This window comes from Lissotriton helveticus, chromosome 9 (assembly GCF_964261635.1).
Source record: "Lissotriton helveticus chromosome 9, aLisHel1.1, whole genome shotgun sequence".
Taxonomy (NCBI): Eukaryota; Metazoa; Chordata; class Amphibia; order Caudata; family Salamandridae; genus Lissotriton; species Lissotriton helveticus.
In genome coordinates this window covers 686,031,534-686,054,590 of record NC_136070.1, presented here as the reverse complement: position 1 = coordinate 686,054,590, position 23,057 = coordinate 686,031,534, and the positions used below count along the sequence as shown (strand labels likewise).

The window sequence follows — 23,057 nt, the reverse complement described above, 5'->3', positions numbered from 1 at the left end:
TATAAAAGTGCGCCATCAGACCATCTGGACCTGGAGCTTTGTGAAGTTTGAGCTTTGCGATAGCCTTCCCTACTTCCTCTGTCGTAATTGGCCCTTTTAATCAGTCATTCTCCACTGCTGGGATGCGGGGAAGATCCAAAGAATCTAGGTATTGTTGTTACAAGGCTATATCTGGAACTGTGCCTGTGTATAGGTTACGAGACCATCTCCATCCTGTATTCCCCCTATGTATTTACGCTTCCTTTTTTCCCGCAGCTGTCTCGCTAAATGGGACCCCACCTTGTCTCCTTGGGCATAGGATATCTGCCTAAGCTTCAGTAGGGTATATTCAGCTCTGTTATTATAAATAGCTTTGATTTTACCCTTCAGTGCGCTAAGCTGTCGCTGCAGTGTTCGAGATGGTGCTGCCTTGTGGGCTCTCTCCACTTTCTCTAGTTCCCCATCGAGTTCCACTCTTTCCTTAGCCCGTTGTTTGTTCAGGACAGCATTAAGTTGGATGCATTTACAACACAGGACCGCTTTGAATGCGTCCCAGTCATCCTGGGGGGAGGTGGCCTGTGGGTGATTTAGTTCAAAGTATTCTGAGATGGAGGCCCTTAATTTATCTCAAAGGGTTTTGTGATCGAGATCGGGAAGTATCATCTGGGCATTCCTGGCTTGTTGCTACCCCATGCTAGGTTAATGGTCACTAGGCTGTGATCTGAAATCGCGAGTATCCCCGCCGCCCGTAGTGGGCCCAGCAAAGATTGACTGATTAAAATATAATCTATCCTGGAGTAAGATTAGTGTACATGTGAATAAAAAGGTATAATCTTTGCTGGTGGGATAGAGCGTGCGCCATGTATACAGTAGGCCCAGTGTCTGCAATTTCTGTTTAATCCCCTTGGTGAAGGTAATAGCCACCCTCAGAGTGGGTACTGTCCAATTTGGCCTGCCAAGTCAGGTTAAAGTCTCCCAGAAGTAGTACGGGGCGTTCTGCGAACTCACTTATCGAGTCCAGAAGAGAAGTCAAGAACAGCGCTTGCCCGGTGTTGGGGGCGTAGGTAGAAATAAAAGTGCAGAGTCTTCCCCCAGCTTCCCCCTTACCATAATCACTCTCCCTTCCCGGTCTGCCTTTATGGCTTCGGGTTGGAACTTTGCAGAGCTGCGAAAGAGGAGGGCAACTCCCTTCTGTTTGGTGTTAGCAGACTATCTATAAATTAAGGGATAACTTTTGTGACGGAGCCAAAGCTCTTCGGTCTTTTTTGTTACATGCAACGCCACTACCTCAAACTGGTAATCATTTAGGTATTTCCGATTTTTTGCCGTTTGAGCAGTGAATTTAAACCTTTAACGTTCCATGATACTATGGAAACCATTGGGAAAAAGGTCTAACCCTTCCGTCTCTTTTATTCTCCCCCCTTGGTCTTTGCTCATCATCTGGAGCCGCCCCCTCTGGGTTCCCCCATGCCCTGAGCGGTTCCAGAAAACATATCTGCATTCCCCTTATGCATGAAGCGTACGTCTGTCCCTCTTTACCACCAGGTCTCCTCCCCTGCATAAAACAACAATCCCAAAACTCCCTTGAAACTCTTCGCTGTCGAGCCAACAGGCTCTCAGCGCAACTCTTCTTAAGGAAGAGCAATATGGTACCGGGCGATACGGACAGGGTCCGGACCCCCGACCGCCACTTGCTGAGTGAATAGAGAATCAGTTGAGAACATCAAGAGCATTTAACTGGTACACCAAATCTTTTCCCATGGGTGAGCGAGTGCACTCCCAGCACCACTGTGCCTCCCATGGCGAGTGACTCGGGGTTGTGCTGTCCCAACATCAACCCAGGTGTCTTCTTGCGTATGGAACGATTATCCCCTTACCGTCCTCATTTTTAGCTGGCTTTGCTTTTCGCGAACGTGTGCCAGGGCCGGGCAGGTCTTTGTGTCACTCCTATTTCTTTCCGGTAGTCCGAGCTGCTTTCATCCTCAGGGATCGGAAGACCCAGAATGCGAAGGCCCTCTGTTAGATCCGAGATATGATGAGGTTTATTATTAAGCTTAAAAGTGAGGCCCAAAGGAAATGTCCATCGGTAGCTCACGTTATCTTCTCGCAGTTTGGTGGTAATTGGCTGTAGTTGTTGCCTGCTTGCTAGTGTGGAAGGTGCCAGGTCCTGAAAGCGCACATTTGTAGCCCTGGAAAGAGGTTGCCTCCTTTTTTCTTGCGGCACTCAAGATCGCTTCTTTAGTTTTGAAGAAGTGCATCTTAACAAGCACATCTCTGGTGAGTCTGCAATCACCTTTCTGTGGAGTTCCTACCTGATGAACCCTGGCGATCTTGAGTTTCATCTGCCGTGGGCTCAGGATTTCGGCAAAGAGGCCCTCCAGGTCAGGCACCTCCGCTCCCTCTTCCAGGTCTCGTATGTTCTCTCTTCGGGACCCGTTTTCTAAATCCTCCTCCTTCAGGAGCACCTGGTGAAGATGCGACTGGAGCTCCTCTTGCATATCCTGTATCTTGGAGGAGCGGGCGTCCAATTCCTGTGCCTGTTCTTCCACTTCCAGTACACTGGACCCCACGGCATCCACGTCCTGCTGTAGTGATGTCATGCATTCGGCGAGGTCCGCCTTCAATTGGTCTATGGAAGACCGTAGGTCCTGCTTGATTTCCAAGCAAAGGTCTGCTTTAAAGTCTCTAAGGGAGGCCACAAAGATTTCTCTGGTCAGTGCCATCACGCGTGCCTGTCCCCCTTCGTCATGAGGTTGGTCTTTCTCTGTTGGCGAAAAATAACTGGAGACCTTGTTTGCCACTTTTTTTGGTGGCATAAGGGCTGCAAGATGTTGCCTCTGCTGCCGGGCTGTGAGCCGCCCCTCTGATTGAGACCCCAGTGAATGCGGTCGTGGGACGATGGCTATGTGTTGCACTGGAGTCTGTCCTGTGATGTGGATCAAGCTGTGGGGGGGCATTTTAAGGTCAGGCACCCGGTGTGGTGCCATGCCTGTCCGCATGAGGTGCTGGGGTCTTATCTCCTAGTGCCAGAGTAGAAGCAAGGCATACTGGAGACTCTGCTGGATTTGCTCTGCCAGACATTCTTCATGAGAGAGCCCAGGATGACAAGTTCTGCTCAGAACTCCTCTCCAGGTCGGAGGCCATGTTAGGGTCAGGTGTGGCCTCCCATTAACTATCTTGATTCTGGCCCGGCTTTCGCAGACCCAATGGACAAGTATATAATGTGGGAGAGAGCTCCCCATGGCTGCTTTCACTGACTGAGCCCCTCTCACCTTTGGGTTGCTTTGCTGCTGCCGGAGTCTCCTGCTCTGCCGCGTCGGGTCTGGCAGCGCCTTTCTGCCTCCGGGAGCAATGTCAGTGCATCAATGAGACTCGACGGGCTCCTCCTTGCTCTCAATCTTAGTCGGCTAAGCGGCACCTGACTCCACCGCCTGTTTCTTGAATCTCGCCGGGACTGCGTTCATTCAGGTCACCTCTGACTTTACTGCGGCCACGAACCTCGGCACCATCTTGGGTCGGCTTCTCGGTCTCAATCGCACAGCGGATTCCTCCCTCTACCGCTCCAGCCACATGAAACTGGAGTCTCCCGGCGTTCCTTTACTCCACGACTCTCAGCGGGACCTGATCATGTGAGTTACAGTCCTCTATCTGTAAATTTAGCGGTGTGTGGCTTACGTCCACTCAGCCATTTTGCCTGGCCACGCCCCTTGTACTGTCTTTTTCAGTTCGTAGTTTGTATGAGCTTTACGGCCATGTACAGTGCTTTGGATTAAAAAAAGGTATAATAAATAAATCCATTAAATACATTTCAAATAGCAATCAAACCTAGAGGGATCATAAGCAGGATGTGCCCTTCTACTCAAATAGCGTATCACAAGTCAAATGGCCTATTTTTACGTCCATATTTAATATTTACAATATCAGAGGGCAAATATACAGAAATGGTTTTACAAAATTAACATACTTGAAAATGTAGCTTCAAAAATAAACAAAAAGAATGAATCAACGGCTATGTCACCCCTTTAAATGTAACAATATTTTCTTTAAACAGAACATCCTTCAATTAGCTGTAAAGATAACAGGGAAGTATGATTTATCACATCTTTATATATACAGGAATAAAGCATGTAGGAAGGGTGGGTGTTAATGAAGAGGATCCCCTCTGCTGGTTTCGAAAAAAGCTTCAAAACCCCTTGAAAAAGTGGCTGGAATTCCCCCTATCCAAGCAGCACTTGTTTTATTTGGTCCATGCCAACAAGCGTCCATTTAACTTTTCTATTTAGAAGTTCAGACAATAAATATCTACACGCCTTTGTAATCAACAGTTTTTGGGTCCAGAGATTTATTTGTAGGTGTTCGACGGATGGACAATCTTCAACCGATCAGTTATCCTCTTCTTCACTCCTGCAGCCACCTCACTCAACAGGCTCCCAATAACAAGGACAGTGGTGCTCTGTCCCAGCAACCACATCTATTCACAGAATCAGTTGTTACTTAAAGCCGCCCTCCACAAAGTCTTGCCTAGGTGTCTTGTCCGCTGTAATCAGCTCTGTGGGTAGTAGTTATAGTTCCATGTATTCTGATAATTATAAGCACCATAATTCTGTAGATTTGAAACAAAACAACAAATTAGAGAAAAGCTATGCATAGACAGCATTCTACCAAATTAATGTGTGGAAAATACAATAGCAGCGACTAGATTACAACTGGGTGGAGCTAGGGCACAGCCGAATTGGTGAACAGTGGTACATGTCAATCACACCAGTTTTATAGTCAACTGATTCTTCATGCATTCTACTTATCCAAATCTACTTAGTAACTATCATGAGGATGTTTATTTTGAAACACCAAAAGGAGACCTCATTAATGGGGCCCTCATTTGTGAACCATAGCCATTACTGGAATCTCAATTTCCAAAGAAAGAACCTTCTTGTGTGCTAGTAGGGAATGCCTACTTCTAAATGCAATGATTTCCATTTCTCGCACCAATACAGTACAAAGAACACCAAATTCTACAGATATTGCTCATGCAGCCCATACAGCCAAAAGAGTAATAGGTAGACACTAACCTGATACCAGGTGTTGTAATTATATGTTGCAGACGCTGCAACTTCGGTGGTGCCCGCATCTCCCCCCATCAAAGCCGTTGAAGTTGCTGCGGTGATCACTGGTTGGGCTGTGATCTCCTCAGTCTTGGCCTTCTTTTCCTCTGGTTCATCTGCACTTCTACAAGTCAAAGAAAATTAATTAAAAGTTGCTGGAAGACTGGCACAAAACACAATGTAATCTTCATAGCGGTTTCAGAATGTGTGTTTGGAAAGCTACATATCTGGACAGTACTCAAGCAAGACCGAAGGCAAAGCCAATCGCTCAGTACAATTGGCAAAAGGTTACTTACTCTTAAGCACAGCATTAGTAGGTTTCATAGATCCATTCTTAGAAGTTACATAGAAAAAAAACAACTCACGCACTTTAATTAGGTGTTTCAATTTTCAGCCAAATAGTTAACAGACCTTAAGCATGTCTTGGTGTCATCCTCCAGATCTCTGTATGGCCACCCTCTCAGAGAAAGAGAGCAGGTACCATACCATGTGAATCTATACAAAATACCAAAGCTGTATAGCTTAAGGTACATTTTCACAGCTTTAAGTATACTAACAAACAGCATACCATAAGCAAGGTGGGAGAGCGAATCACCTCAATTAAAACTCTGCAATACCACCTGACCCACAATAACCTACTTTCTATACCAGACAGTAAGTAGATAAAGGCAGACTTTTCATAAAACTATTTGGCATCTGTCATGCTTCTGTTTAGGAGCAGAATCTCTGCATTAACAACTGTAGTGGCTTCAATCTTCTTGACACATCTGCTTTTTATGTGCTTCAAACACACTTTTGTAAGGCCATAAACAACTATTCACTCTTTCTAATAGTTTGTTTTATTAATAAAGTAAAACATATTTTGCATTAGCTATATGGAGAGATTCCAGGACTGGTGAAGAATGTTTCTGGAAAAATGTAAGGTGACCATCCAATTCTATCGTTCTTTGTAGGCAACCTTGGATTGGGTCCTTAGCATCCCTATGGGGTTGAATAATATTAGGAACTTCTCTTGTACAATTGCTTGAAACTTATTAAGTATATGGTTGAGGTGGACAAGTTATTTACCTTTGGTAACGCCTTATCTGGCAGAGACATGATCTAGCTGCAGATTCCTTACATGTGAACTTCCAGGAGTCAGGCTGGTTTCAGAGATTTTTTTTTAGCAGTACCCCTGCGCAAGGGTAGGTGGTGTCGATCAACTTTGCGTGACGTCGTATCGCGTCGAGTTTGTCGTCATGACTTCTGCGTTGTCTATATAGACACCACATCGGTGCTGATGTCAGTACTTTTCGCAGCTTTCCATGCCAGAAGGGTGTGGAGCCATGAAGTTAACTGACAGTGGTGTGTTTAAACAATTAAGGCCCTGAGAGGGAACAGCCCTGACATAAAGAACTGATCCGCAGTGCGGGGAGGATGGGTGGGTTGGTGGGAATCTGCAGCTAGATCATGCCTCTACTAGATAAGGTGTTAAAGGTAGGTAATTTCTCCATCTGATAGAGACATATAGCCACAGATGTCTTACCTGTAAATAGATACCCAAGCAATACCTTTCCTGGAGGAGGGGCTGTGGAAACGTTTAAACCAGAAAGTCCTGTAGGACTGAACTGCCAAAGAGGCCCTCCCCACGGACCGGATTGTCCAGGCAATAATGCTTGGCATACGTGTGCAGGGATGCCCTCATAGCTGCCTGGCAGAATCAAAAACCAGGACACCATGCTGAAGAGCTGTGGGGCTCCCTTAGCCCCGGTAGAATGAGCTCCGAGGCCTTAAGGAGGATGTTTCTTTGCCAGAGCGTAACAAATCTTAATGCAGAAGATAACCCATTGTGAGATGATCCTCTTTTGTACAGCACATCCCTTCTTTGCTCCAGAATACCCTACAAAGAGTTGGTCGTCCACCCGGAACTCTTTAGTGAGGTCAAGGTAGAACGATAACGCTCTTATCGGGTCCAGACGGTGGAGACAATCATCTTCCGTAGAAGGATGTGGAGGAGCACAGAAAGTGGGCAAGGTGACAGATTGCCTTAGGTGGAAAGGGGTCACAACTTTAGGCAAAAAAGAAGCCCTAGTGCAGAGCACTTCCTCATACGGAAAGATGGTCCAGCCAAGCCCAAAGATGCAGGGCCTCCTGACAGAGGGCCGAAAATCCCACCCCACTTTGTTTGTTGCAGTTCCACATGGCGGTGTCTGTGAACGCCTGAACCAGCATTCCCTTTGTTGATGGTAAGAATGCTTTCAGTGCCATCGGATCGCCCAGAGCTTCAACAAGTTCATGTGGAGCCCAGTTTCCGTCCGAGATCAGAGTCCTCTTATCTCCACCTCTCCAAAACGGCCACCCCATCCCAGAAGTGACAAATGTATCACTGCTGTAAGATCCAGTTGGGGAAGGGAGAGGGTCTGCCTCTGACCCAATCGCGGTTTGTCAACCACCACTGCAGATCTTTTGCAGTTCCCTCCGAAATCTGGACAAGGTTGGTTCCCTGATGCTGCACCCATTAGAACTTCAGGTCCCACTGCAGAGCCTGCATAATTCACCAACAGTATGCACGAGGCCATGAGGCCCAGCAGCCTCAGAGTTATTCTCACTGAAATCCAGGATAGAGGCTGAAACATCCGTATCAGAGCCTGAATATACTAGACTCCCTGCTCTGGGGGATATGCCAGAAACTGCACAGTGTCCAGAACGGCTCGGATGAAAGGGAGTGTCTGAAAGGGAGTGTCTGAGAGGGAGTCAGGTGTGACTTCAGCACGTTTATCAAGAATCCCAGCGAATGCAGGAGGTTCACTGTAGTCTGGAGGTGGGAAACGACTGCTTGGGCGGGCCCGCTTTTAACAACCAGTCGTCGAGACACAGGAAGACTGGAAACCTTGATCTGCGCAGATGAGCTGTTACCATTACCATTTTGATGAACACCCAAGGAGCACTAGTGAGTCCAAAGTGGTGCACCGTAAACTGAAAGTGCTCGTGGCCCACCATAAACCGCAGGTAGGGGCAATGGGCAGGCAGGATGGGGATATGGAAATAGGTGTCCTGCAAGTCCAACGCTACCATCCAGTCTACTGAGTCCAGGACAGACAGTACCTGAGCAAGAGTGAGATCTTGAACTTCCCTTTTTTGAGGAAGTGATTGAGGGCTCTGAGACTGAGAATAGGAGGAGGGCCTCCGTCCTTCTTGGGGACCAGAAAATAGCGGGAATAGCAACCACATGTGATACCAAACTTCCCAGTTTTCAGTAAAGCCATTTTGGTGCTGTGGAGTTTGCACTGACAAACTCCCAGCACCATATACTCTTAATGGCATTACTGCACTTACAATGTCTAAGAATTGGTCTACACACTTTAGGGGTACAGGACTCATGCACCTGCACCCTCACGACTGGTATAGTGCACCCAACTAGAAGGGTGGCTGACTTATTGTAAGAAACTGGCTCTATATATACTGCACCAAAGTGATGTACAGTGTGTATAGAGTCCAAGGGTCCCCAGAGGTTTGGCAGAGGCTAAAGTTAAGATAGAACCTTACTCTCTAAAGTGGTAGCTTGGTCGAGCAGTAAGGCAGTATCAGAGAACAGTGTAAAGCATTTGATGGACACAGTCAGCAAATTGACACACACTCAAGAACTGAACTCTAGGACAATTGTTTTGTATAACAAAATATACTGTTTTATTTCTAGAACCAAGCAAGCCTGGTACAGGTAAGCATAAAAATACTTTTCAGTAGTAAATTACTTGTATGAACACAGTTCAGAATAGCAGTGTAACTTGTACTGGTTTGGTTACAGTTTTAAGAAAGCCGTTTGCAACACATTGCAGGTATAGTACATTCAATTGAATGGGCTTTTAAAGTAAAATGCAGTTAATCACTTTTCAGATTACTTTTGCTAACTCAGGACTGGATCCTAGATTCAGCCCTGGGATATTAACTGAAAACAGGTGAGTAAATACGTTTTGGTTAAAGGTACGATTTTTAAGGAATATTATTGCATTTCAAAAGTTAACACTTAGAAACTTTTTCACATAGAATCACCAATGTTATCCTATGGGAGGAAATTCACTTAGCAGGTAAGTTAGGTTATCAATACTTTTTCTTACTCCGTGCTGGATCCTGGATTCAGCATTGGGACATTTCCTGAAAACAGTTGAGGAAATGTGTTTTGGTTATTCGGCTGATTTTTAAGGAATATTTGTAATTTTCAAAAGTAGACACTTGGAAACTTTTTGGGAGAAAAATTGTCATTGTTATCCTATAAGGAAAAATTAGTTATCGGTTTTGAGGTAAGTAATCGGTTTTCAAGTCTCGTCTACTATATCCCGCAAGGGATAAATAGACGAGAGTATAGTGGGCAAACCAAGGTCTGAAACCATTGCGGATTTCGGACAGTTCGTGTGGTGCATTCGTGCGGAAAGCGCGTCCACATCAAAGCCATCAGCCTCCCTCCCACAGGCATCTGTTGCTTCCCCAGCGTGCGCTCGGCCTCACTTCTCCTCCCCCCTAATTACATCCCGCTTTCACTTTCACGGCCGCGAGGCCGTGAGCTTCACTTCAAAGGGGCCGCCAATGCTTTCAGCACTTTGCTTCCCCGCAACCAACAACATTCAACCCCCACCTTTTAGTAAAAAAAACAATTGAAGCTTTGCCCAGCTCTCTACTATTTCCAATGTTCCAGGTTTTACAAGTTTTGCCTCTTTTCACTTGCCGCTTTTCTCTGGATCACACATTGGTTTACTGGTTTCCCTGGCCTCCTTAGTGCCGGTCTGCCAGCTCCCACGTCTGCATCTACCTCATCCTGCGCCGCCCTGGAAGATTCTGCTTCACCTTCCACGTCCCGAGCCTGCTCCGCCACTGTGTTCCGCTCCAACTCTCTGCTCTGCCCTGCCGTTTCACCGTACTGCACTGCAGTGTCACCGCTTCACCATCCCCCGGTAGGTTTGCTTCACTATACTTCGGTTTTATTCTTCTACTGCTTTGTGCAGCTTTTGAGAAAAAAAACCTCTCTTTTGCTTTTGCTCACCTCCTGCTCCCCATTTCACAATGCGCGTGCACCCCCCCACCCCTCCCATTTGTTCTCTATTCGCCTCCCCCTACTGTCGTCAGCCAATCAGCACCATGACCCTAGGATCTGCTCCCATCACCCGCATCACAACAGTAAGGGTGCTTAGAGTATTACGGAAGCAGTTGGGTGCCCGAAGACGACGCAGCTCACAGTGTTGGCCTGCGCTATCGCAACGCTGCTCCTGATCTTTCACTCCCCGGGGCAGCCATCTAATGTGGAGGGAAAATAGCTTATTGTTTGGTAAATCTTGTGACCCAGTACTGCATAATTTTGTATTTTGAAATAATCTGTTCAGGTAGGCATATCAAGGCTAAAGGTCTTGCCTACGGGACAAGAACGAACAGCTTGTTCAGTGTTTAGCCATGTTGTAAGTGTTGTCCGTCATCCATTATAGCTCTGGTTGTTATTCTACAGGCCAAGGCTTTCAATTACAAGCAACGCTCTTAACAGCAGAATTTGTACCAACCAAGGCACTACATGTCTCTAGCTTCACAGCTCCGACCACTTGTTTATAGCACTGTGGTGATCCCAAAAGTCATGCTGCATTAAAAAAATTACATATCTGATTGCATAGCAAGAGTTATTATTCCCCAACGCAGTCGTACTCCTTGTATCGACCTTTATAGGATTAAGGTACAAGTCATCTCGTTTGGTGTGCAACCTGTGAATGCAAGTATATCCCAGCAGCAGGAGCCTATCACACTGTGCTATGTTATAAGCTAAACAGAGGTGTGCAAGGGTGGTGTGTGATATTCCTTCGTGATGAGTGAATAGATTGTCATGCTATGTTCATTTAGCACCCTCAGTTGGAGCTGCGGTGCATCACCACATCATCACTCAGCGTTACCCCAGGATCACTCAGCACCACCACATTATCACTCAGCACCACCACAGCATCACCCAGCGCTACCCCAGCATCACTCAGCGCCACCACATTATCACTCAGCACCACCACATTATCACTCAGCACCACCACAGCACCACTCAGCACCACCACAGCACCACTCAGCACCACCACAGCACCACTCAGCACCACCACAGCATCACTCAGCACCACCACAGCACCACTCAGCACCACCACAGCACCACTCAGCACCACCACAGCACCACCACAGCACCACTCAGCACCACCACAGCATCACTCAGCGCCGCCACAGCATCACTCAGCGCCACCACAGCATCACTCAGCACCACCACAGCACCACTCAGCACCACCACATTATCACTCAGCACCACCACATTATCACTCCGCACCACCACATTATCACTCAGCACCACCACATTATCACTCAGCACCACCACAGCACCACTCAGCACCACCACAGCACCACTCAGCACCACCACAGCACCACCACAGCATCACTCAGCACCACCACAGCACCACTCAGCACCACCACAGCACCACTCAGCGCCACCACAGCACCACTCAGCGCCACCACAGCATCACTCAGCGCCACAACAGCATCACTCAGCGCCACAACAGCATCACTCAGCGCCACCACAGCATCACTCAGCGCCACCACAGCATCACTCAGCACCACCACATTATCACTCAGCACCACCACATTATCACTCAGCACCACCACATTATCACTCAGCACCACCATATTATCACTCAGCACCACCACAGCACCACTCAGCACCACTCAGCACCACTTAGCACCACCACAGCACCACCACAGCATCACTCAGCACCACCACAGCATTACTCAGCACCACCACAGCATCACTCAGCACCACCACAGCATCACTCAGCACCACCACAGCATCACTCAGCACCACCACAGCATCACTCAGCACCGCTACAGCATCACTCAGCACCGCTACAGCATCACTCAGCACCGCTACAGCATCACTCAGCACCACCACAGCATCACTCACGGCCTCCACAGCATCACTCACGGCCTCCACAGCATCACTCGGGCCCTCCACACCATCACTCACTGTCTCCACACCATCAATCAGGGCCTCCACAGCATCACTCAGGGGCACCACAACATCACTATGCGCTACCACAGCATCAGTGAACGCCACAGCATCACTCCTCGCCACCACAACATCACCCCGCGCTATCACAGCAGCAATCTGTGCAACCATTCAACAACAACTGGTTCAAATATGTTCTCTCAATGTTTCAAGCTTTATTACAAATGTCACAAAAAGATGTTAATATTTCACTTCTGTTCTTGGATTTTCGTCACAATAAAATACACTGAACATAATCTTCACAAAAGTTATTAACAAAAGTTTAAGCTATTGCCATTATAAATTACAATCACTTTTATTTAAGTATTAATTATTTAAAAAAATTAAAAGCCATTGTTACTTGTAATATCAATACATCTAAGTCACGTAAATACAAAACATGTTGCATTACAAATGCTATAGGTGTCACATTTGCGAAAGTTATAACTGTTGGCATTGTAAATGACAAAGCTATTAATTTAGCTATTTTCAAAACCAACACATAAATAAAAAAATTGCCATTTACAAGACCAATAGCTCAAACTTTCCTAATGCGAGACCTATTGCATTGCAAATGCTTGTTTTTTTAGTTAAGGTTCTGGAGTTAGACTCGGGGGTCTTCCAGGGTCAGTGATGCACTGTTGTTGCACCCTCAGTGGCACTGGGGCGGCCGGGTGCAGAGTGTTGAGACCCAATGTTATCCTACGGAGGACAGGGGGGGCTCCGGTTGGTGGCGGCTGGCAAGCAAGCCACAGGGTTGTGGGAGCAAAGCGCCTAGGGTTAAGCTAAGGGCACGTTGGGGACCAAGTTAGCACAGAAGGGGAACCCTCAGCGGCGCTAGGGCAGCCGGGTGCAGGGTGCTGTTTTGAGGTTGGGTGCCCTGTTGATTTCAATGGAGATTCCCCGGGACAAGGACACACTACAGGCTCGGGACGAGGATCTTCCTGGAGTGACCAACACTTTGAGGGGTAAGTAGGGATGTAGAGGGTTGGTTAGGCACCGCGGGGTTGGGCACACAAGGCCATGGGGCGTCGGGTGCAGGGGTGCCTTGGAACGTCGGTTTTCTTACCCGCTCTAGTCGCGTTAGGGGGGGGGTCCTCTGGATTGAGGCTGCAGGGGTAGCCGGATCTCGGGTCAAGGTCGCCGGGGGGACCTCCTCGTGGTGTTTGTTCACTCAAACACGGGCCGGGCTCAGCGGGAGCAGAGTGTACTGGATTTGCGGTTTCTGGCTGGCACCAGAAGCTGCACGTCCGGTGTTCACGGTAGTAACAGCTTGGAAAGTGAATGCAGGCAGGTCCTATGGGGTTTTTGAGGGTGCTGTCCGCTGGTCACGCTGGGGTTTTACAGGAGCAGGTTCGAGGGGAGACAGGTCTGTGGGGTTGGGCCAAGTCAGTGGGCGTCGTCCTCTTATTAGCTCTGCACGGCTTCTCGTACTTTTCTTGTGGTTTCTGGATCTGAAGAGAGAAGGCTCAGGGTGCCCCTAAATACTAAATTTAGGGGTCTTACAGGTAGGTAAAGGTCAGGGACCAATGGGTCCCTTCCCTGGGGTGGGTACACCCCCTATTCTGCCACTCTTCAGTGGGAGGGGGGGCAGGAGCCTGTCCCTGGGTGGCTGGGTCCCCCCATCCTCAAGATGGTGGGGACTCGAGGTTGTGCTTCACCTCGCCTCCCCAACCTTAGGGGTGGAGTTGGCAGAGGTTAGGCTTCAATGCAGTTTTATGGAAGTAACACAGGCCCTAGGGTACCTGATTGGAAGGAGCCCTGGGCACACTCAGTCAAAGCACATCAGCAAAAAGTGGGGGCATACCATGCAAGAAAGAGGGTACTTTCTCACACTTATGCCAGGGCAGTGGGTTGGAGGCATGGCACACAGTGATGTGTACCATGTCAGCTCTTCACTTTGTTCTGCATCAAAACACGCACCCGTGAGTGTGAGAGTGAGTGTGTGTGTGTGTGTGTGTGTGTTGAGATATATATATATATATATATATATTACCTACTGGCGATAGCCAGTAGGTATTGATAGTTAGGATTGTTTTCCATAGGGAAATCGCAACATTCTATTGGGAATAACTTTGGCGCCGGTTGAGGAATCGTCCTGAAATTTTCCTTAACTTTGCCTCGCAGCGCTCCGGTCCTTCCCTGAAAGTTTGGGGGGGATTCGTCAAGCGGGGGCTGAGATAAAAGGGGGGGTCCCAAAACGTGTTTTCCCCATGTTAATTTCCATAGGGCGGTTGGACTCACTTTTAGCCCGAACGGCTGAATGGTTTTCCACCAAACTTGGCAAAATTGTAGGGACTGGTAGCCCGATGTGCCTTTGCTATGTCTCAAGATATGTGCTCCAGTGGTTTTTACAAAAATTAACTTTGAAAAAATATATATTGGGCTACATTGGGCTATATATATGTTTGAGCCCAAATGTAGCCCAATGTAGCCCAAAGATCGCCACCAGAGACAAAAAAACAAATGTAGCCCAAATATCAGCCAGATGCAGCCCAACTATAGCCCAATGACAGAATGTTCCAGAGTGTTCTAAAGAACAACTAGAGCGCTAACAGTCTTACTTATGACAAAAGTATGGCACACCTGAAGTCATCTTGATTGGAATAAAGTGTTAACACTTAAAACATTTAATTTGCAAAGGAACAAAATGAGGGGGTTCATTTTGCCATAGAAATTATGATTAGTGCTGAAGAAAGAAAAATTAGGCCAGTAGGTATATATAGTTAGGATTGTTTTCCATAGGGAAATCGCAACATTCTATTGGGAATAACTTTGGCGCCGGTTGAGGAATCTTCCTGAAATTTTCCTTAACTTTGCCTTGCGGCGCTCCAGTCCTTCCCTGAAAGTTTGGGGGGGGATTCGTCAAGCGGGGACCGAGATAAAAGGGGGGGTCCCAAAAAGTGTTTTCCCCATGTTAATTTCCATAGGGCGGTTGGACTCACTTTTAGCACGAACGGCTGAATGGTTTTCCACCAAACTTGGCAAAATTGTAGGGACTGGTAGCCCGATGTGCCTTTGCTATGTCTCAAGATATGTGCTCCAGTGGTTTTTACAAAAATTAACTTTGAAAAAATATATATTGGGCTATATTGGGCTATATATATGTTAGAGCCCAAATGTAGCCCAATGTAGCCCAAAGATGGCCACCAGAGACAAAAAAAAACAAATGTTGCCTAAATATCAGCCAGATGTAGCCCAACTATAGCCCAATGACAGAATGTCCCAGACTGTTCTAAAGAACAACTAGAGCGCTAACAGTCTTACTTATGACAAAAGTATGGCACACCTGAAGTAATCTTGATTGGAATAAAGTGTTAACACTTAAAACATTTAATTTGCAAAGGAACAAAATGAGGGGGTTCATTTTGCCATAGAAATTATGATTAGTGCTGAAGAAAGAAAAATTAGGGCACATTTTGAGTGACTTCTCAAATCCTCTTATATTTCATTAAAAAAATTCTGATATGCAGTCTCCCAAGATGGCCACCAGAGACAAAAGAGCCTGTGCCTAAAAACTCTGTTAGCAAAGCAGGCATTTGAGATTTAAAAAACGTTTTAATATATAAAAACGTTATCCGCTAATAGAATTAGCATTTAAAAAACCTTGCGAATTCAATGAAAAAACCATAGGTTTCAGGCCTTATATAGTTAGGAATTAGCATTTAAAAAACCTTGCAAATTCACTGAAAAAAACATAGGTTTCAGGCCTTATATAGTTAGGAATTAGCATTTAAAAAAACCTTTGAAATTCACTGAAAAAACCATAGGTTTCAGGCCTTATATAGTTAGGAATTAGCATTTAAAAAAACCTTGCAAATTCACTGGAAAAACCATAGGTTTCAGGCCTTATATAGTTAGGAATTAGCATTTAAAAAACCTTTGAAATTCACTGAAAAAACCATAGGTTTCAGGCCTTATATAGTTAGGAATTAGCATTTAAAAAACCTTGCAAATTCACTGAAAAAAACATAGGTTTCAGGCCTTATATAGTTAGGAATTAGCTTTTAAAAAACCTTTGAAATTCACTCAAAAAACTATAAGGTTTTAGTGGTGTTATAGTTAGCTGGACATTTTACTCATACAAAACCATTGAAATTGCTCCTATATAGTTAGTTGTACTAACTATATTTCGCGCACCCGCAATCCACTGCTGATGATGTCACATATTAGATCATTCATGACATGGTCAGTGACATCACTGATGACATCTCAAATTACATCACTGATGACATCACTGATGACATCATCCATGTGACAATCACATACACCTTTTCATACACTATTACAATTTTTCATCTCTCTTTGTAAAATACAGAGTATCATTTAAATCCATTGTCACAGCAATACAAGTATCTAAAAATCCACTCAGTGATTCATAGATGTATACACACATCTAATCACTTACCTATGGATTCACTCATACATGCTGTCAATGAACAATAGAACACCATAAAAAATACTTATACATCTATATCGACATTAAACAACAGCACGCATCCTATTCACATATGAAGTCATCCTACTCACTTATGCAAACAATGGATCATACTTACATATTTACTTAGCAAAACACTTATACAAACACCACTTCTTCTATTCATTTAGATAGTAAGTCATACTTAGTGAATTATAAAATCATTATTACAAGTATACAGTTATCCATACAGTCACTCACACAATCATTGTGTCTTATGTATACTTATTTATATACAACAACTGACACATACACTGCCTTTTATTTTTCTAGTTTGTTGGACCTGTACCATTGAGAAATATATTTGCTCATCACCACACCCATAAAGATATTCACTCACCCAAACAACTGTTAGAACATGTAGTTTTAACTTCATATATCTACTGAATCAACTATTCACACATCTTTGGACAGTCACACACCCCCCACCGAACCACACACACTTTCACACTCCCATACAAATACTCAGTTAACTAATCAATAACTAATATAGACTTTCACATAGCTAGTAACCAACTGTAGAATCAGTTTACACAACAACTGACAAAGTGATACAGATATTCACACAGTTTAGTCCCTATCCACTATATTTAGTGAGACATTATAAATTGATCAAGTAAACAGTCAATTACACTGCTACTAAATCCTCCATCCAAGTATTTATTTATATATATCCACTTATTCTTCAATGCAAATTGCTATATATATAATGCATATTTAAATAACGAAGCAAACCACATTCACTGGATGATGTCATCAGTGATGTCATTTGAGATGTCACTGACCATGTCATGAATGATCTAATATGTGACATCATCAGCAGTGGATTGCGGGTGCGCGAAATATAGTTAGTACAACTAACTATATAGGAGCAATTTCAATGGTTTTGTATGAGTAAAATGTCCAGCTAACTATAACACCACTAAAACCTTATAGTTTTTTGAGTGAATTTCAAAGGTTTTTTAAAAGCGAATTCCTAACTATATAAGGCCTGAAACCTATGGTTTTTTCAGTGAATTTCAATGGTTTTTAAAAGCTAATTCCTAACTATATAAGGCCTGAAACCTATGGTTTTTTCAGTGAATATATATATATATATATATATATATATATACATACACAGAAGTTACTTACCTTCGGTAACGATATATCTGTAAGAAACATTAGTAGTGATAGATTCCTTACCTTAGAATTACCTCCCGGCTTCAGACTGGATCCGTAAAGTTTTTTCGTCAGCAGTACCCCTGCGCGTCGGTAGGCGCAGACGCACCTACACGTGCTGATGTCAGTTCTGTACACGACTTTCCGTGCCAGGAACGCAGAGACATGCTGGTGCCATGATACTAGGGCCCTGAAAGGGATGACCTTAACCCTAGAAATCAGTTCTCAGAAGGGGGAGGATGGGTGGGGCGGTAAGGAATCTATAACTACTAATGTTTTTTACAGATATATCGTTACCGAAGGTAAGTAACTTGTGCATCTGAAAGAAACAGGTTAGTATTAGATTCCTTACCTTAGAATAGATACCCCAGCAATACCAACCCTGGTGGTGGGCCTGCGAACCAAGATCACACCAGAAAGTCCTGGAGAACAGAACGGCCAAAGAAGCAATCTCTCCTGGCTTGGTTTTCCAGGCAGTAGTGCTTGGTAAACGTGTGCAGCGAGGCCCACGTAGCTGCCTGACAAATGTCCTGCAAGGGAACGCTGCGTCCCAGCGCAGTAGTGGCCGCCGTCACCCTGGTAGAATGGGCGCGCAACCCCACTGGAGGCTCCTTTTTAGCCAAGGAGTAGCAAACCTTTATGCACAGAACGATCCACTGAGAGATGGTCCGTTTGTGCACAGCCCGACCTTTCTTGGCGCCCATGTAGCCAACAAAGAACTGGTCATCCACCCGGAATTGCTGTGTGCGCCTCAGGTAGAAAGAGAGCGCACGTTTTGGGTCCAGACGGTGGAACCTCTCTTCCTCTTTAGAGGGATGCGGAGGCAGTAAGGAGGTGGGCAAAGTAATGGTGTGCCCGATGTGAAAGGCGGTGACAACCTTTGGCAGAAATGAAGGACGAGTCCTCAGAACAACTTTGTCTGGATGGACAGAGAGAAAGGAGGTTTAGAGGAAAGAGCCTGGAGCTCACTCACTCTTCTGGCAGAGGTGATGGCAACCAGGAAAGCAGTCTTTTGAGTCAGAAGACGAACAGGGCAATTATGAAGCAGCTCAAAGGGAGCGCACATCAGAAAGGTAAGAATTAGATTCAAGTTCCACAGAGGCATCACGAAAGGAACAGGAGGAAACATGTACGTGATGCCTTTCAAGAATCTATTTACAACAGGGGACTTGAAAAGAGAAGGCTGATCTGGGAGCCTTAGAAAGGCGGAAATGGTAGAGAGATAGCCCTTGATAGTGCCCAGAGCAGAGCCCTGCTGGGCCAAAGAGAGAAAAAAAAGAAGGACCTCAGAGAGAGTGGCAGAAAGGGGGATCCACAGCCTTTGCTGTGCACCATGCCACAAACTTATTCCACCTACAGGCATATACAGTTTTTGTGGAGGGACGCCTGGCTGCCAGAATAACATTACAGACTTCGGGAGGCAGGTCAAAAGATGTCAACTGCCGCCGGAGGTAGAGACTGAACCGGTTCGGGTGGAGGACCGTCTCCGGCGACAGAAGATTCTCCCGAAGAGGCAGATGGATAGGGGGATCGATGCTGATACCGAGTAGCTCGGGATACCATACTCTTCGAGCCGAGTCCGGAGCCACAAGGATGACTTGGGCCCGGGCGCGCCTGATCTTCTTCTGTACTTTGGGCAGAAGTGGTATAAGCGGAAAGGCGTACAACAGACCGCAACCACTTGCGACGAAAACGTCGCAGAGCAAGTGCCGCATTGGAAATTCAAACAAGCAGAACTGATGACATTGCGCGTTCTCTTCAGTGGCGAACAGATCTAACCAAGGCTCTACACACTGCTGAAAGAGACCTTGCGTCACATCAGAGTTCAGACGCCATTCGTGATCCAACATGCACCGACGGCTGAGTTTGTCCGCCCTGGCGTTCAGAGAACCTGCCAGGTGTTGAACCATCAGGGACATGCCCTGATATTCCAGCCAAGCCCAGAGACGCAGAGCCTCTTGGCATAGGGTCCACGACCCCACCCGCCCGGTTTGTTGCAGTACCACATGGCGGTGGTGTTGTCCGTGAACACCTGCACTACACTTCCCCGGACAGAGGGAAGGAATGCTTTCAGTGCCAGTCGGATAGCCCGAAGCTCCAACAGGTTGATGTGGAGCCGGGACTCCGCTGGAGACCAGAGGCCTCTGATCTCCGCCTCTCCCATGTGGCCGCCCCATCCCAGAAGGGACACGTCCGTCACAACTGTATGCTCCAGTTGGGGAAGGGAGAGGGATCTGCCACTGACCCAATCACGATTCGTGAGCCACCACTGCAATTGCTGTGCAGTGTCCTCCGAGACCTGGATGAGATCGGCCAGCTGGCATGATCCACAAGCAGGATGCAGGAGGCCATCAAGCCCAGCAGCCGAAGGGTCATCCTGACCGAAACCCGGGACAGAGGCTGAAAGATCAGAATAATAGCCGGAATGTCCCGGACTCGCTGTTCGGGAGGATAAACCCGAAACCGCGCGGAGTCCAGAACCGCTCCGATGGAAAGGAGCTTCTGCAAGGGAATCAGATGCGACTTCGGCACGTTGATGGAGAACCCCAGCAAATGCAGGAGGTCGGACATCGTCTGGAGGTGGGAGACAACTGACTGGGGCGAACCGGCCTTCAACAACCAGTTGTCGAGATAGGGGAAGACTGAAACCCCTAATCTGTGCAGATGAGCTGCGACCACCGCCATCACTTTCGTGAACACTTGAGGGGCGCTGGTAAGGCCAAAGGGGAGCACAGTGAACTGAAAATGCTCATGGCCTACCGTGAATCGCAGGTAGTGTCTGTAGGCAGGCAGGACGGGGACATGAAAATAGGCGTCCTGCAAGTCCAACGCCACCATCCAGTCTTGCCGGTCCAGGGCAGACAAGACCTGAGCCAGCGTGAGCATCTTGAACCTCTCCTTCCGGAGGAAGCGATTGACGTTCCTTCTTTGAAACCAGAAAGTAGTGGGAATAACAACCACGACCTACTTCTGGCATCGGCACGCGCTTGATAGCCCCCTTGGTCAAGAGGGCCGCAACCTCCTGCTGGAGAAGCAGCAAGTGATCCCCGACACGCGGAGGTACTGAGGTGGCATTGCTGGAGGGGTTGCCTCAAAGGGGAGGGAGTAGCCCCTTCAGACAATTTGCAGCACCCACTTGTCCGAAGTGATGTAGCGCCAGTGGTGGAGATGATGGCGTATGCTTCCACCCACTGGCATCTGATGGGCCTGAAATGTCGGACTAGGAAGGTTTTGAAGTGGATGCTGCGGGGGTGAAGTAGACTGGCCCGCCCGCTGGCCCCCTGTACCGCCTCGACGGTTCCCACGCCTGCAGCCACGCTGAGGTTGTTGCTCCTGTGGGTTTGCGAACGCTGTGGGGCGTGCCCCGTCCGTGGCCACGTAAGGAGCGAAAAGCAGAAGGCGGAGGAGGCCGAGCGGCCAACAGGCCCTAAGTCTTGGTTGTAGCCTGGGAGTCCCTGAAGCGCTCCAATGCACTTTCTGCCTTGCTGCCAAAAAGGCGAATGCCATCAAAAGGCATTCGCCTTTCAAAGTGTTCTGGACATCCCCTGAAAAGCCAGTTGTCCTCAACCAGACGTGGCGCGAAGCGCCACTGTTGTGAAAATCGATCTGCCCAGTGAGTCGGCGGTATCCAGCCCACAACGAATGGTGAACTTCGCTGCATCTCTCCCGCCCGCAATCGCTTGGGAGAGAACTGCCTGGGACTCCTCCGGGCAGTTAGGCAGCACTTGCGCAACCGTCTCCCACAGAGAGTGGGTTTGACGGCTCAAGAGGCATGCGGTGTTCAGCGACCGCAGCCCTAAGCTGGCAGATGAAAACAGTTTCTTGCCAAATTGATCCTGCTTCTTGGATTCCCTATCCGGAGGTCCGGTAGGGAACGCGCTTTGGGAAGCTGAGGCTTGGACCACCAAGCTCTCGGGGGTGGGATGTTGGGTGAGGAAGAGGGGGGTCACCCGGAGCTGGGCGATGGTGTCGGGCCACGTTCCTATCCAGAGGAGCCCTGTATTGGGCCTGGACCAGGTGCCCAAAAGAACATCCATCAGTGCTTCATTAAACGGCAGCAAGGGCTCCGAAGAGGTAGCCGCCGGTTGGAGCACTTCTGTCAGGAGGTTAGTCCTGACGGCCACCATAGGGAGTTCGAGGTGGAGAGCCTCGGTCGCCCTACGCAATACCACTGCGTAACTGGCTCCCTCTTCCGTAGCCACGGTAGGAGGAGACAGCATGCCAGGGTCAGGCGAGGTGTCAAGACTACTGGCCTCCCCCAAATCCTTTGCCCAGTCCTGATCATAGGAACAGTCCTGTGCTAGATTGTCCTCAGACCCCTCCCAGTCCTCCCCTTCCTCCTAAGTCTGTGGAACAGGCTCAAAATAAGGAGGACGGACATAGAGCATGAAAGGCCCCGACGGTATTGGCATTGAGTGACGCCGATCCAGCACGGTGTCCGGGTAAGGGCTGAAGCTGGGGACAACATCGTCCCGAGGAGGGGGCAACGTCGGAAGCAGTGCTGGGGAGACCAGCGCTGGTGGAGGTGTCACAAGGTCAACCGGCGTCGATCGGGGTCTGATCCCAGACCCCTGGACTTACCTGACCCCGAGTGCGAAGACTTAGATCCAGAGGAGTGGTGATGATGACTCCGCGATCTGGTCCCTTGACCTCCCATGGGACCGGGACCTTGAGCGGTGCGGAGCCGACTGCCGGGCTTCAAGCAACTTTCGGGACTGCTCCCGAAGTCTTTGGCGCCATGGCCCAGCAGTTCTTGAAACCGGGCATCCCTACGACACCAGGAGTCGATAGACTCAAAAAAATGAGGTAAAAGGCCTCGAAAAAGTCAGTCAAAAAGTGACTGGGGGTACTTGCACTTCCTGGATCTGCGCTTGCTGGCGCGGAAAAAGAACAGGCATTTGCAATGGAATAGGTCTCACATTAGGAAAGTTTGAGCTATTGGTATTGTAAATGACAAATTTATTATTTATGTGTTGGTTTTGAAAATAGCGAAATTAATAGCTTTGTCATTTACAATGCCAATAGTTTTAACTTTCGCAAATGTAACACCTATAGCATTTGTAATGCAATATGTGTTGTATTTACGTGACTTAGATGTATTGATATTACAAATAACAATGGCTTTTAATTTTTTTTATAATTAATACTTAAATAAAAGTTATTGTAATTTATAATGGCAATAGCTTAAACTTTTGTAAATATCTTTTGTGAAGATTATGTTCAGTGTATTTTATTGTGACGAAAATCCAAGAACAGAAGTGAAATATTAACATCTTTTTGTGACATTTGTAATAAAGCTTGAAACATTGAGAGAACA

The 23,057-nt window shown here is 47.1% G+C and overlaps 1 protein-coding gene across 1 annotated transcript in view; it reads right to left on the bottom strand.

Moving 5' to 3' along the window:
* Positions 1-3,864: 3,864 nt before the first annotated feature.
* The window catches only part of LOC144781776 (uncharacterized), a 660,484-nt gene continuing 641,291 nt past the window's right edge, over positions 3,865-23,057 (bottom strand). Inside the window, exons 13-14 of the mRNA XM_078660772.1 lie at positions 5,049-5,205; positions 3,865-4,582 (exon numbers count right to left, since the gene is read on the bottom strand). Coding sequence (XP_078516898.1) covers positions 4,523-4,582; positions 5,049-5,205 — 217 coding nt within the window. The 3' untranslated portion in view covers positions 3,865-4,522. The remainder of the gene's footprint in view (positions 4,583-5,048; positions 5,206-23,057) is intronic.